General features: G+C 41.5%; 1 protein-coding gene across 1 annotated transcript in view; it reads right to left on the reverse strand.

Moving 5' to 3' along the window:
* FNDC3A (fibronectin type III domain containing 3A) overlaps nt 1-13,539 on the reverse strand; it is a 90,297-nt gene that overhangs the window by 31,961 nt on the left and 44,797 nt on the right. Inside the window, exons 4-9 of the mRNA XM_061598860.1 lie at nt 12,527-12,603; nt 9,834-10,068; nt 8,176-8,454; nt 3,932-3,987; nt 1,439-1,590; nt 839-898 (exon numbers count right to left, since the gene is read on the reverse strand). Of these exons, the coding sequence (XP_061454844.1) occupies nt 839-898; nt 1,439-1,590; nt 3,932-3,987; nt 8,176-8,454; nt 9,834-10,068; nt 12,527-12,603 (859 nt within the window). The remainder of the gene's footprint in view (nt 1-838; nt 899-1,438; nt 1,591-3,931; nt 3,988-8,175; nt 8,455-9,833; nt 10,069-12,526; nt 12,604-13,539) is intronic.

Below are 13,539 nucleotides of genomic sequence, written 5' to 3' on the forward strand. Positions count from 1 at the left end.
CCACCACCTACAAAATATCAGTTACACAAGGACCCTAACACAAGATTAAGGTAGCGCTGAGACCCAGGGCACACCGTGTTGGGGGAAAGTAGCATTTGATTCTTATTTTAACATTTCTAAGGTATCGTTCATTCACCCAGAGGGGTGGAGAGATGTACATTAATACATTAAAAAGGTAACGGTGTCCCCGCACTTATAGTGCAAGTCGTTTCCGACTCTTAGGATGACGTCTTGTGACGTTTACTAGGCAGACCATATATATGGGGTGGGATTGCCAGTTCCTTCCCCGGCCTTTCTTCATCCCCCAGCATAGGCCGGGTACTCATTTTACTGACCACGGATGGATGGAAGGCTGAGTGGACCTCGACCCATTTTACCGGAGATTCGACTTCCTCCTTCCATAGGAATCGAACTCCGGCCGTGAGCAGAGCTTCGGCTGCATTACTGCTGCTTACCACTCTGCGCCACGGAGGATCTTCAATAATACATTGCCCTGTAATAAAAATCAACATCCTTTGAACAACAGAGCTGAGAGGGATAAATCATAAAACTAAAAAGCAATCAAGAGTTTAAAATGCCTGACCATATAAAAATGTCTTCTCCTGGTGCTGGTATTTTTATGCAACACCAGAAGCATTATTAAAGACAGTAAAAAAGAGTATCAACTGCACTGTGTATATGCCCCATCTTTCAGTTTTAACGTCTGCCTTCCCAACCTTCCTGCAAATGTGTGTTCTCTTGTAAGCAACTTCAAACTAGGTTGGTATCTGAAAAGAAATTCTGCAATTTTCAACACCCACTGTTGCATTCTCTAGAGACATTTGTTCTCCATGCCCACCTGACATGGTAATCAGTTGCTGGTCTGAGATCAGGAAGAGTAAAAGTCGTCTCTTCATCACTGCAAAGAGAATAACCCATTATGTCACAACAACTAGCTATTTCCAACACCAACACCCAATGCCAAGTACAGAGACATTTTTCTTGGAACTGTATCCTAAATATTTTCCCACAATGATAGATTGCTATCCCTTAATGGATCTATGGAGCTAGACATCTATGGTGCATGTCAGGACAGCCCATCTTAAAACTGATATCTACTGAGACATCCTCTCTTAGGTCTTGTCTGCATGCAGTTCCTTATGGCCCATGGCTACCAGGGATTCCATGCAGGCAAGTGAGCTTGCTGGCAGAGGAGGAATTAGGTGCTCCATCTGCACCCAGCATAGAAACTGTGTGTCTGTGTGTGTACGCTGGCAACATTTGTGAGCTTATTTACAGTACAAAGATCTCTTAGGATCTGGGCTCTAGGTTGGGCTTAGAAGTCCAACACTGGAAATAATCCATCAACAAACATCCACCTAAAACAACTTTTATGGAAAGTGAGCAAAGTGTCACAGGTGAGATAAGTAGGGTGGAAAAATACAGAAACTGGACTTACATGTAAACTGATTTAAATTTTCCGTTTTTACCGCTGTTTGAGACTGCCACTTCAAATGTGAACGCTGCAAGGGCGAGGTGGGTTTCACCATTTTGAGACGCAACCGGAGGATTCCAGGACAGAACTGCTGACCTTGCCTGTATTTCAGAGACCTTTGAAAACAAGAAGGAATAAGATCACTTTCTAGTATATTCAATAGCTACCAGAAAAATGCAGGCAATGTATACTTCAGTTCCTCCCCGTACACAAATTCAAATGCTGGGTCTGGTTGCATTTTTACCCCCACTTTTTATAGTTCTTTAAATCACTGCATGGTGTTGTTTAACTTGCATTTGTACTGAAGTACTCAATCTGAAGTCTGGCTCATCTATTAACAGTATTTTGACCCAGTATTGTCCTTTATACAGAAGTCCCTTTAACTGTTACACAACTGTATAGTTAGAAAAGGAAAGTCACTTGATTTGCATGGCAAACTTTTTTTTTTTTAGTAGTATTGAAATTGTTATATTTTCAAATCTCATCCACCTTCAACCATGAAAGAATAACTAGGCATCTTTTTTGCTAGTGATGGATATTCTAAGCCATGGTGGCTCAACTTTTTAGGCCACCTGAGGGCCAAATGCACCTTTGGCCAACCCTCTTGGGATGGGGTACATGCCAACAGTGGGCGTGGCCAGCCCATACTCACCCACCCACTCTCTCTCTCGCACACACACACAGCAGAGGGTTTATCGCTCCCCACTCCATGCATCAAATGATCCATTTGATGATTGACAAGGGAAAGATTTGCATTCCTATCAGGGTGCTCAGCTCTGCCTATCCTAGCGTTGTGTCAACTTATTGGCTCTGGAGCTGGATCAGACAGTCAAACCCCTCAAGCTTCCCAGCATATGCACTGGAAGCAAAACGGATGCTCATATGTTCTTCATATATGATGGTGTATACATTTTTTCCTGTAAGGACATTATCCTTATGTGTTTCATGTTACAATTTTAAATCTCTTTGTTTCAGTTTATTTATTGTGATATTTTGTATTTCTGTATTTTTAATCTTTTGTACACCGCCCAGAGAGCTATTCGCTATGGGCGGTTTAAAAATGAAATAAAATAAATAAATAATAAATAAATATCCATGGATAGAACAACTATCATGTATAGAACAGGGTTGCAGAACCTGTGGGCCTCCAACTTCCACCAGCCCCAGTCAGCAAGGCCAATGGTAGATAGGAGTGGCATTCCATCAATATCTGGAGCCCCACAGGTCTTATGCTGTCTTATGCTATCTAAGATTTCCTCAGCAATCAGGTTTTGAGTAGCCTCACTGGCATTATACTTAGGAATATTTACATCTCATATTTCCATCACCAGAGCAGTGCTCAATATGGCTTGCAGCATGTTAAAGACAACAAAATTCAATGAAACTATTTAAAATAATAAATAGATCGGTCATTAGAATCTGAATAGGCAAACAGAAATCCTATCTATTTTTTTCAAAAGAAATTTTAACTAGGTGGTGAATGACAGGAAGACCAAATGAGACTCCCAAGGAAAAGAGTCCCACAATTTAGGTGCAGTCACCAAGAAGGCGCTCTCACACATTCCAATCAGCTTCACCTTAGCTTCAGTCAGGAAGGAGAGCCAATCATCCCCATCAAATCTTAGGGAACAGATAGGGTGCTGAGGAAGCAGATTATCCTTCAGGTAACCCAGGCCCAAGGTTTAAAGGTAATCACCACCACCTTACGCCTATATACTTATCAGATTGACATGCCACAACTATAATGAACAAAGCCAAAAATGCAGCCCATTTTTCCTTGTTGACCAACTTTGGGAGGAAGGGCAGGATATAAATGTAATAATAAATAAATGTAGTTGATGTGGTGATAGCGTTGAAGGTTGAGAGAAGACACACCACAGATATTTCTGCCTTAGTAGCATACAAGTTCAAAAGTATTGTAGTTGTTTAAATGCCATGGATTGGGGGGAAAAGACCAAGGCAAGCAAGGCAACTCGGTGTGTGTCCTAGTTATGTAACTATTCTTCTTTTCTCCAATTGCGAAGCTGGTTCAAAGCTTGCAAAAAAGCTAAGCAGGCTTTGTGTCAAACCTCATAATTGTCAGGCCAAGGATTTCAAAGTATTTGCAAACATGAATGTCACCCAGCTTTAAACCCCTTGAACTGGGTATCCTACATTCTGCGAACACCTATGAATGACTTTCCCCTTGATGTCTCACTTCAGTATCCAAGATCAGAGAGTACCCATTTGATTCTTTTACTTATTCACCAGGATTTGCATAGAGTGGCATTTTGCATAGCTACTTCTCAACTATGAAAACTTCATCTCCCCACAAGGATCCTGCCACATCCTCAAGTGCTATAATTTCTGTTTGAAAATTGTTACAAACAATTTTCTGAGCTTTGTAAACAGAAATATGTCTTTTATGAAAAGATGCATATATGGCATATTATGATATCTAAATGTATTACTACTTACTGTAGGCTTACTGATCCTCAAGAGTTCTTGGGATTTTTTAGATTCTGTGTCAGATTCTAAAAAAACAACACCACACACACACACCATGTTGTGAGATAAGAGGGAAAATGAAAATCTTCAGCAAAACATTTCTTATCTACAGTAGCTGCAAACCAAATGGAGACACTTATTAGAACAACAGTACATGTTTTGCAAAGTTCATTGCCCTTATTGAGTCTGCTAAGTATGCAAACTGCGCAGAAGACATAGAGCTGCACAGACTTCCTTTCAGTTTGCCCAACAGCATCAAGAATCTGTGCTTATCTTGCTTTTCCTTTGGCTGATGGAATCTGAAAATTCGACTGTGCTACGGTAACAGTAACCTTGTTCATCAGCTACGTTATTGCAGGGAGACTTTGCATGAGAGATGTTTGCATAATCAGATTTTAAGCATTTGATAATTAAGACTACCGTTTCAGCAAAGAACATTTAAACAACTGAATATACATGCTCATGTTTTCAGATAAATTTCATGTTAGCTTTACTATTTACCCTGCCAAGGCTCAAAGTTCAGGATACTAATTCATGCAGAGAGTTGAATAAGTCAACAGAAGCAGAACAGTCTGATAAGTATTGAAGTTCAGGTCTGAATGTGGATGAAATATCTTTTTCTTTCACCTTGCCAATGAAGTCTATCCATTCTTATTGTAAGTACAAAGAGTGTTCAAGTGACCCCTGCCTGCACTTTATTTCTTCAGTCCATTTATAGGCCAAACTAAACCACATATACAATTTTGGCAATGGGACTTACACTACCAGCATTATGGTGCATTTGGTCCTATGCTCTCAAACAGTAGTAGTAGTTTACTTCTGCAGTAAAGAATTGCATCTTTGGAAATGTCCACATTGAAAGTTCTGTGTGAAATCAACCAAGTCTGCAGCGAAGACAGCACAGAAGTAAAGCCCTGTACTTAACTGCAGAAGAAAAGTAATTGTGCAAGAGTGTAGGTGCAAATGCATGCTTTAATTGGTCTGTGACAATATCCAGAAATGCACACGTGCTTTTATCACTCAGATAACAGATGTATGTATGAATACATTCTGGCTTGGATCCAAAGAGCCCCTAATGTGAAAAGAAGACACTTTTCTTTCCACAAGGACCACCCCACTCTCATGCTACATTGCATGCTGTTTCTGGGTTCCCTGACTCCCAGGGGCAGCTTTTTAGCAGGCACAACTGCAGAAGGAAGGGGATGTGGGAAAGCCTGATTGCACAGGGAATATGGCTCCTGAAGCTTTGGATGCAAGCCTCTGCTCTTAATAGTACACAATACAGGAATACCCTGCTATACGGACCTTCACTTTAAGGACACTCGCAAGTACGGACATACTTACCGTAGCCCCATTCCCGTTTACGTATGCTCGCTTCGCAAGAACGGACACTTAACCTTTGGTTGTGGCCTGTTCTTTCGGTGCATGGGGGGGTGGAAAGAGAGGCGAATCAGCTGGGAGGCGCGATCGTGATCAGCTGGGAGGCGTGGCGGCACAGCAGCAGAGGCGCCGCAGTGCAGCAGCAGAGGCTTTAGCGCAGGGCTTTGAGGCTCCGCGTGAAGGAGAGGTGGCACAGTGGCGGTGCAAGTGGGAAAAGGTAGTGCTTCACTTTAAGTACATTTTCGGTTTAGGTACTCGCTCTGGACCCATTGCGTACGTTAATGCGGGGTATTCCTGTACAGTACCGTTAAACAAGACCCTTTTTGTGAACGCCATTAAAATCCAGAAAACAGAATTGAATTTTCACATGGTGATGGATTGCATGTGCAAACTCACCAAGCACACAGGTCCAACTGAGCACACCTTGTCACTGGCTGTGTGTGAATACATGCAAAAGCCGCGCTTCAGTCACAGCTAGTCCAGCACTCTTAATGCTAAATCCAAACCTCCCTTCCAATGATTAAGTTCCTTATGCAAGAAACACTTCTTGACAGGCTTTCTCCACTGTCCCTTGGGGGGGGGAATCACTCATTGTTGGCAAGAGCCAAGACCAAAGGGAAAGTAAGGGTGGGCTTGAGATGCCAAAACGAATGCAAACTGGGCCTGAGGAAACCTTCTAAACCTGACTTTAATCTTTTGAAGAAGGCTTTCCTGAAAAGAGACTCAGCCATTTTATATTGTATATTATACAGAATTTTGTAATTTAATGGCTTTAAGATCTGTTCTTAGATTGCTATACACTGTTTATTTTTATTATATTTGTTGTCTTTGTCAAGAATAGCTAAGTTTGGTCAAGCTAAAATGGCTCAACCAGAGGGAATTCTGAGGGGCTTTTTGACCTCCGGGATACTCTGTGCTCGGGAAACCCAAGTGTTTTAGTACCAGACAGCTACAAATTGCTAATGTCAAGAAGATGCAGCTGAGTCCTATCTGTTATCTCTTATCTGCTTCCTAAGATCAAAGTCAGATCAGAGACCGCTTGGTGTGATTGTCTAGCCCTCCTTATCTTCAAAGGTGATCATGGAAGGGGTGCCTAGGATGGCTAATTGGCCCCCTCCCTGTTAACACCCCAAACCCCATAAAATGAAGGATGATCCTTCAGTTACTTGTTCCCTATTCCCTCTACCTTGAATCGCCTGAGGATGCTTGTAAGCTATTGGGAACCAGGCTTTCAACCTGAAGTGAGTATTAGCAAGGATAGGCAAGTCTCTCTTACTAGCCCCGTTGAGGGTAAAGGAAAGTAATGCTGCTCTCGTTATTATATGTACCTTTCTTTTCTTTTAAATAAACTATCTTTTCTTCATGGTGTGAATTGCCTGGAGTTAATGTTTCTAAATCCAGTCCTTGACCACACGCTACTGACTACTGTTGATTAATTTAGGTTAATGCTCCACAGCAAGGAGTTTAACAATAGGTCTGCTCTAGGATTTAAATTAGTGCTCTGAGTTCCCCTTCCTCAGAGTGTGGGATAGTAAAGGGGTGGTGGCAGTATGCCTTCTAGGGTTGGCGTTAGGTATAAACCAACCCTGGGAAAGTGAGTGTTTGCCCGGGAAGCAGTGGCCCAGGGAAATGGGACTGTTCTCGGAAGCAAGGACACCCCCTTGGGGTTGCTGAGGTCAAAGGACCCCAGAGAGCAATCTTTGACAGTCTTGGTATATGTAATCTGTACACGATTTCAGAAACATTTGTTTGTTTAAATAAATGAAGAGATAAGCACCTACTCTCTTGAAATTTTCCCTACCTACAACTGATGTTAAATATTTTCTGCGAAACGAAGGTATTTAGGACAATGTGTTGGAAATCTGATTATGCTTCGTTTCGGATCACTTTATGTTCTGGTCACCCACTGCAATAATATCTATTACATCTGGGTTTGGGGGTATCAATCCCTTTTTCTGACTTGTATTCTCACTTTACATCAGGGATTGTGAACCTGTGACCCTTCAGATGCTGTTGCACTACAACTGCCATTAACCCATACCATTTGAAGGATTTTGCCAAAGGAAGACTGCTATAGGAAGATATGCAAAGCCCTGAATAACTTTGGTCCAGGATACCTTAAGGGCAGCCTGAGCCCTTATATTCCAGCCGTATCACTGAAATTAACTGGAGGAGGAGTGCCATTAGTTGCCCCCGATGTTACAGAAGACAAACTGACCTCAATCAGATCAGCCATTCAGTGCTGCCAGTCCCATGCTGAGGTCCAACAGAAACTTGACAGGCATCCTCGCTTATGACTGCCAGGCATTTGTTGAAGCCTTTTTTTATGCCAACAGGCCAATGCAGTTGCATAAAATTTTCTTGAGCAGCTAATCATTTTAATTAATTATTGTTCTAACCTGCTTTTAATTTTTTTTATGTTGCTGTACACCACCCTGATGTCTTGTGAGATGGCAGTATATAAGTACTTTTGTAAATAAAGATGCCACAAACAGTAGAAGAAAACATTCTTCAATAGTATTTTTTTCATCGCACTGTAAATATTAGGATCCAGCTCCTCTCTGTTGCAAGTCGGTCACCAACATCCACAATGAACGCGGTGCCACAGATTTTACAATTATGCTGCATCAGATCTGACATTCTCTACTCTCAAGTTCACCTGTAATGCTTTTTAAAAAGATATTTTGTGTATACATTTAAATCCTAAAGGAAGAAAGGAAGATAGCTCCCTCCTTTGTTCTGTAAGAATGGTTTGTCATTTGATTTTATTCCCACTGGAGAACAACATGTATAACACAAAGTGCACACCAGTTTCCTAAACAGTTCCGACATACCTCCCATTCCTGAATCGCCTGATGTGCTTCCCCTGGCTTTTCCTGCTTGCTTCTGCTTTATTTGCCCTCCTGTCCCTTGCTGTCCCTTTCCACATCCATTCTGAACACTGGTGCTGAAGGAATTGTTCACTTTATGAGGGGAGGAAGGAGGGCTGTTCATTTTATTATTTGTGTGTCCACTAGCTTGTCGGTCTTTTAGCCTTTTCTTCAAATGCTCCTGCATTTTGAGAGTCCTTTCATCTCGCTGGACAAAATTTGTTCTGCCATGGGAACGGGACTCTAGAGGGGAACCAACACAGACAGCACGTTAAATGGGCACAAAAAGTGCAAGATCTTCTTTTTTAACCTTCCAATTTCCTCCCCCTGGCCTGGCCCAAATATAAAAGCCTTCAAGGTTTAGCCATATTAGAAATATAAACTATAAATAAGAAATGAATACAGGGTGGAATCCAACACTTCTGCTCTGCTAGTACAAGAGACGTCCCCTTTCTCTCCCCTGCAGGCCCCCGTGCACCCTCAAAATCAGCTCCGGAGGTTTGGGGGACCCTCTGGAGAAAATGTTGGGGGTGTGCAGGGGAGGAGAGGAAATGGAACTGCCATTGTGCCAGCAGAACTTCGCTGATGCTGCTTTGGCTATAAGCCACAGTTCTTATAGTTACTAATTAGTTTTGGAAGTTAATTTTATAATTGCAGCAATGGTGTGTGTACATGTGCTCATTTGTATAAGAGACAGAATGGCAGCAGTTTTCTAACATACTATTATACACCGCACAGAGGCAAGTGAAATGTTATTTATTTTGAGGTGGGGAGAGAGAAATACTGCCAGTTTGCATCTGTAACACCCACTAGCCCACTTGCTTGTAATTTGCAAATAACCACTCCATCTGCCTGTGAGGAGGGCAAGGACACAGCTAGCGATGGCAATTAAGGCTGAAATCCTAACTCCACTTCCCTGGGAGTAAGCCCCATTAAATTCTATAGGACTAACTTCTGAGTAGGCATGTTTAGGATTGTGCTGTAAACTAAGAAGAAAAAACTCCCACCAACATCAATGGGAGTTTTTTCTCTAAGCCCAATTGTCAGGGGGAGGAGGCAATTTTCATCAGCGCCCTTCCCTCACCCGCTCCCATGCAGAATAATTAGGCTTAGGGGAGAAAAGCTAACCCTTTGACACCAGTAGGAGCATTTTTCTAAGCCTTATTCCTGTGCGAGGTGGGAAGGACCAAAAAAGAAAGGCTGTAGGCTGGTTCCAAAAGTGCAGCAGACCAGCAATTCTCCATCCTTGCTCTACAGAAAGGGAGTTCAACAGTAACAGGAAAATCACTAAATAATCCTTCTCTGCATGTACCCACTGCTTGGCCTGTGCACATGGACAAGGGGCAGTCAAGACACTTGTGATTGTTCTTAAAGATTGCAAAGTACTGTAAAAATTAGGAAGCCACGTCTATGCGTATGTAGGACCCAAATCATTTGGAGTTTTGTCCCTATTTGTTGTTGTTGTTGATGCGTCCCAGTGAGAAACATACTTGCTTCATTCCGCATCAGCTACAAAACTGGCCTGGCGCCACAAAGATGCATGACCAATTCAACAGCAAGCCTCGGGCCTTCTAAATGCAGGGGAGCCAACGCAAGATTGCACTGCCTTTTATCAGTCTTACCTTGTTCTTGATAAAGATGTGGCGATGGTGGTGGTGGATGTTGATGAATGAACTGTGGTGGTATTTCTCCTGTTCCCGGAACTGGAGGATACACTGGATGAGGTGGGTGGGGAAGTAAAGCAGGATGAGGGTGCATATAATGGGGCACATGGGGAGGAGGTAGATGTATGGAAGGGTGGAATTCAGTAGAATGTGGCATAACTATAACTTTCCGAACTCCATTTTCTTCCACCACCTGTAATGCAAAACCAATCTGTTAGGATTATGATTTTTTTAAAAAAATATTAAAATCTAACACATGCAAAACTGGCAGATTCATCTTGAATAACACTGTCAATCAGCTCCTCAAATTGCTTTCCAGATCCAGCAGAGAAAACGTGGTGCAAACAAGATGCATATGCCTCTCTCACAATAGCTTTTATTCCAGTGATGTTAAGATTTAAGGAAATGCCAGCTCTTCAGCCTAATTATTGAAATGTCAGATAAACTAATGACAAGCTAAAATCCAGCAGCTAACATACTGCATGGATACCAAATGTATATACTTCAGGAAACACAGGTCAAACAAAAGTCTGCTTCTTATGCAAAGTCCTGGTAACAACCCCGTAAGAGTTGTCATATGTTTAGCATAGATTGTAAGCATAATGTGCTAGCAATTCCTAACCAGAAGTAATGGATGAGTTACACTCTCACAGTTAACCCTGTTGTGTGCAGCAGACTGAGTATAGCATGAATGCTCCCTGTACAAACACTTTTATAATTTTAACCATAAACTGAAAGCATGCTATCAGCCACCTGCAAAAATCAAACTGCCGCTTGTGTTGGATCAAAGAATTTTACAAATGACAAACCAAATATTCTGTTCTGCAATCTCCTTTAACAAATTATTCTGCTTGAGAATGTTTAGTTTAGATGGCTAATTCTCACATAGTTTCCTAGCTGGCTGAACAGGAATTACAGAAGTTTTGGCATGACTGGTGATGCCAAGCACACACACGCATGCACACACACACACCCCACTGAAGTTTCTCAACCCAAGGTAAGTCAGACTTGATGGGAAACAGTTGCCCTCAAAGGAGAAAGAATGTGTCAAGCCATGGATTATTACAAGAAAGGTCGCCTGTAATGTGACCACCAAGTCAAGTGCAATTAACTTGTGGTTATGTTAATACAGTAGCATTTAAAAAATAACCGAAAAGATTGCCTTCCTTGTTTATAAGCACAGGTGTGCTTGATCCAAGATATTTCTATAGTAAGCAGGAGTACATTAAAATACTTCATGTTTCAGTAGAAATGCTTAAAAGCTACACGCACTACATTAACATCCCAGTTGTATGGACTAGCCCACAAGTGGGCAATCTACGACTGCACACCAGTCCTTGGTGGCCTTCCGCATGGCTTAGGCAGGTGCCCAAGCTGCCTCCTGCTGCCAAATTCTAACTCACCTTGAGCTACCATATTCATGACAATTATGCTCCTCTTAGTCTGCCAAACAGCCATTTGGTGGGTTGGTGGGGAGTGTGATTTAATAGCTGTTTGACAGGGTGGGTAGAGTGAGAAAATGTGCCCAGGCCTTGCTAGCACCTAGCCCTCCCCCCCGGCATGTGGCCCCTAACTGCTTCATGAGGCCATTAGGGTAAAATGAATGCTCACCCTAGCAATTCAGTTGCTGTTTACAGCAATGTGGCTCAGTACAGATGGAAGGATTTGGTTTCCTTGTTAATTCTCCTTCATTGTTTGCTGAACATGGGTTTATATACTTGTATCATGTCCACTCTTATACTCATTTTCTAAGCTAAAAAGCCCCAAAGATTGTAACTAGTCCTTCAGTCATTTCAGTTGTCCTTTTCTGCCTCCTTTCCAACTCTACAATATTCTTTTTGAGGTATGATGACCAGAATGGTACACAGTATTCCAAGTGTGGCCGCACCATAGATCTGTATAATTGCATTTATGATACTGGTAGCTTTATTTTCAGTTCCTTTCCTAATGATTCCTAGCTGGAATTCACCTTTTTTTTTTCAGCTGCTGCTCACTGGGTTGACATTTTCTCTGAGCTGTCCCACCATGTCTTCAAGAGCTCTTTCCTGTTCAGTCACTGCCAGTTCAGACCCCATTAGCATATATGTAAAGTTAGGGTGCACTTTACTTTACACTTGCTTACATTAATTGCATTTGCAATTTTAATGCCCATTCACTTGGTTTGGAGAGGTTCTTTTGGTGCTCTTTGGAATCCCTTTTTATTTTTACTGCCCTGAACAATTTAGTGTCACCATCTCAACCATGAAAGCACCATGCACTCAGGCAACTTCCTTTTTTTAGCATCGCAGCATTTTATCTACATTAAGGGAAATGTCATCAGTGGTTTCAAAACCTGATTGGAAATTCTGCTTTAGAGTTAATCAGAATTAACGTGAACTACAGTGTAAATACAACTCTGCTGTTTAAAGAGAGAAGAGAATTTACATGGAGGAAAGGGGATAGATAGCTTGCAGGGTGCACCTGACCTCCTAACCATGGTAAAAAGATTGGGAAATGATACACTAGGTATATATCAATAGCAGGAGCCTAAACAGGACAAGAGAGTGAGGGGGAAACAGAAGATCAAAGCACTGTTTAAGTAGGAAATTGTCTTCTTTTTTCCCCCTGAGAAATGTCTCCTGCAAAAGCACCCAACAGATCTTAGCAATTACCTGAGATACATAGCCAGGAGGCACAAATATTGGAGGCACAGAACCATTTGGTGACATCATAGGAACATGTGCTGGACCTAAAAGGAAACCAAGCAACAGAGTGTTCATGTCTGCATACTGTACTGAAGCGTGTGCAATCACGGCTCATTGGACAATCTCATAACCTAAATGGCAATTGACTATATGCATATACATTTCATTTTTATGTATAAGGTTTTTGCAGCAATTTTCCAGCCTCTTCAGTAGCTTCAAAATGCTACAGCGAACAGTTCCCCGAACTAGGTTAAGTTTTAAAAAAACTGTGTAGCAAGTATGGCTAATGGGCCTGTAAAGCAAAAGAATAACATAAAATACCAATTATAGGCTTTATAGAAATGACAAACCTAAGAGCATATCCCAATCTGCTGGAAATCATGATGGAAGTCATGAATCTATATAGCCGTTTTTGAAAACCTTGACCAGTGGAGTCATGTCTCAGAAAATTAAGGCATACAATTACTGATGAGAAGAGCTGAAGCAGATTTTCCAGAGCACTAATGACACAGCAACACTGTCAGTGGATTAATGTACTATGGTTTCATTACTCATTTTGATTTATAGGTTTTATAATTACTTTTACTGTTAGTAACCCCCCCAAAAAATGTGTACACCAACTTAATGAATTATTTTTGTTAAAAAAAACCTTAGGAAGTACCTGCCACTTAAATAGCTTTAATCAGTATGCTTAATCTTGGACTTTCACCTCACATATGCCAGGTTCTTTCCAACATATTTACATAAAATACAAGTGGCATTCTTCTTGTGTAAATTACCACTCACCATATGCTCACAGGCACGTTACCAAATTCTTCCAAGCTACACAGGAAGTTGATTGGACTGTGAAAGACCAACCCAAATTGTGTTTGCATTTTTACTAATTTGTAGGGAAATAGAAGAGGACAACAAAAAGGGTAGAACACCTATTCAAAAAGATTAGAGAAATTAAAGGGAAATTTCAACCAAGGGTAGGGATA

Source organism: Rhineura floridana, chromosome 16 (assembly GCF_030035675.1).
Source record: "Rhineura floridana isolate rRhiFlo1 chromosome 16, rRhiFlo1.hap2, whole genome shotgun sequence".
In the NCBI taxonomy this organism is placed as follows: domain Eukaryota; kingdom Metazoa; phylum Chordata; class Lepidosauria; order Squamata; family Rhineuridae; genus Rhineura; species Rhineura floridana.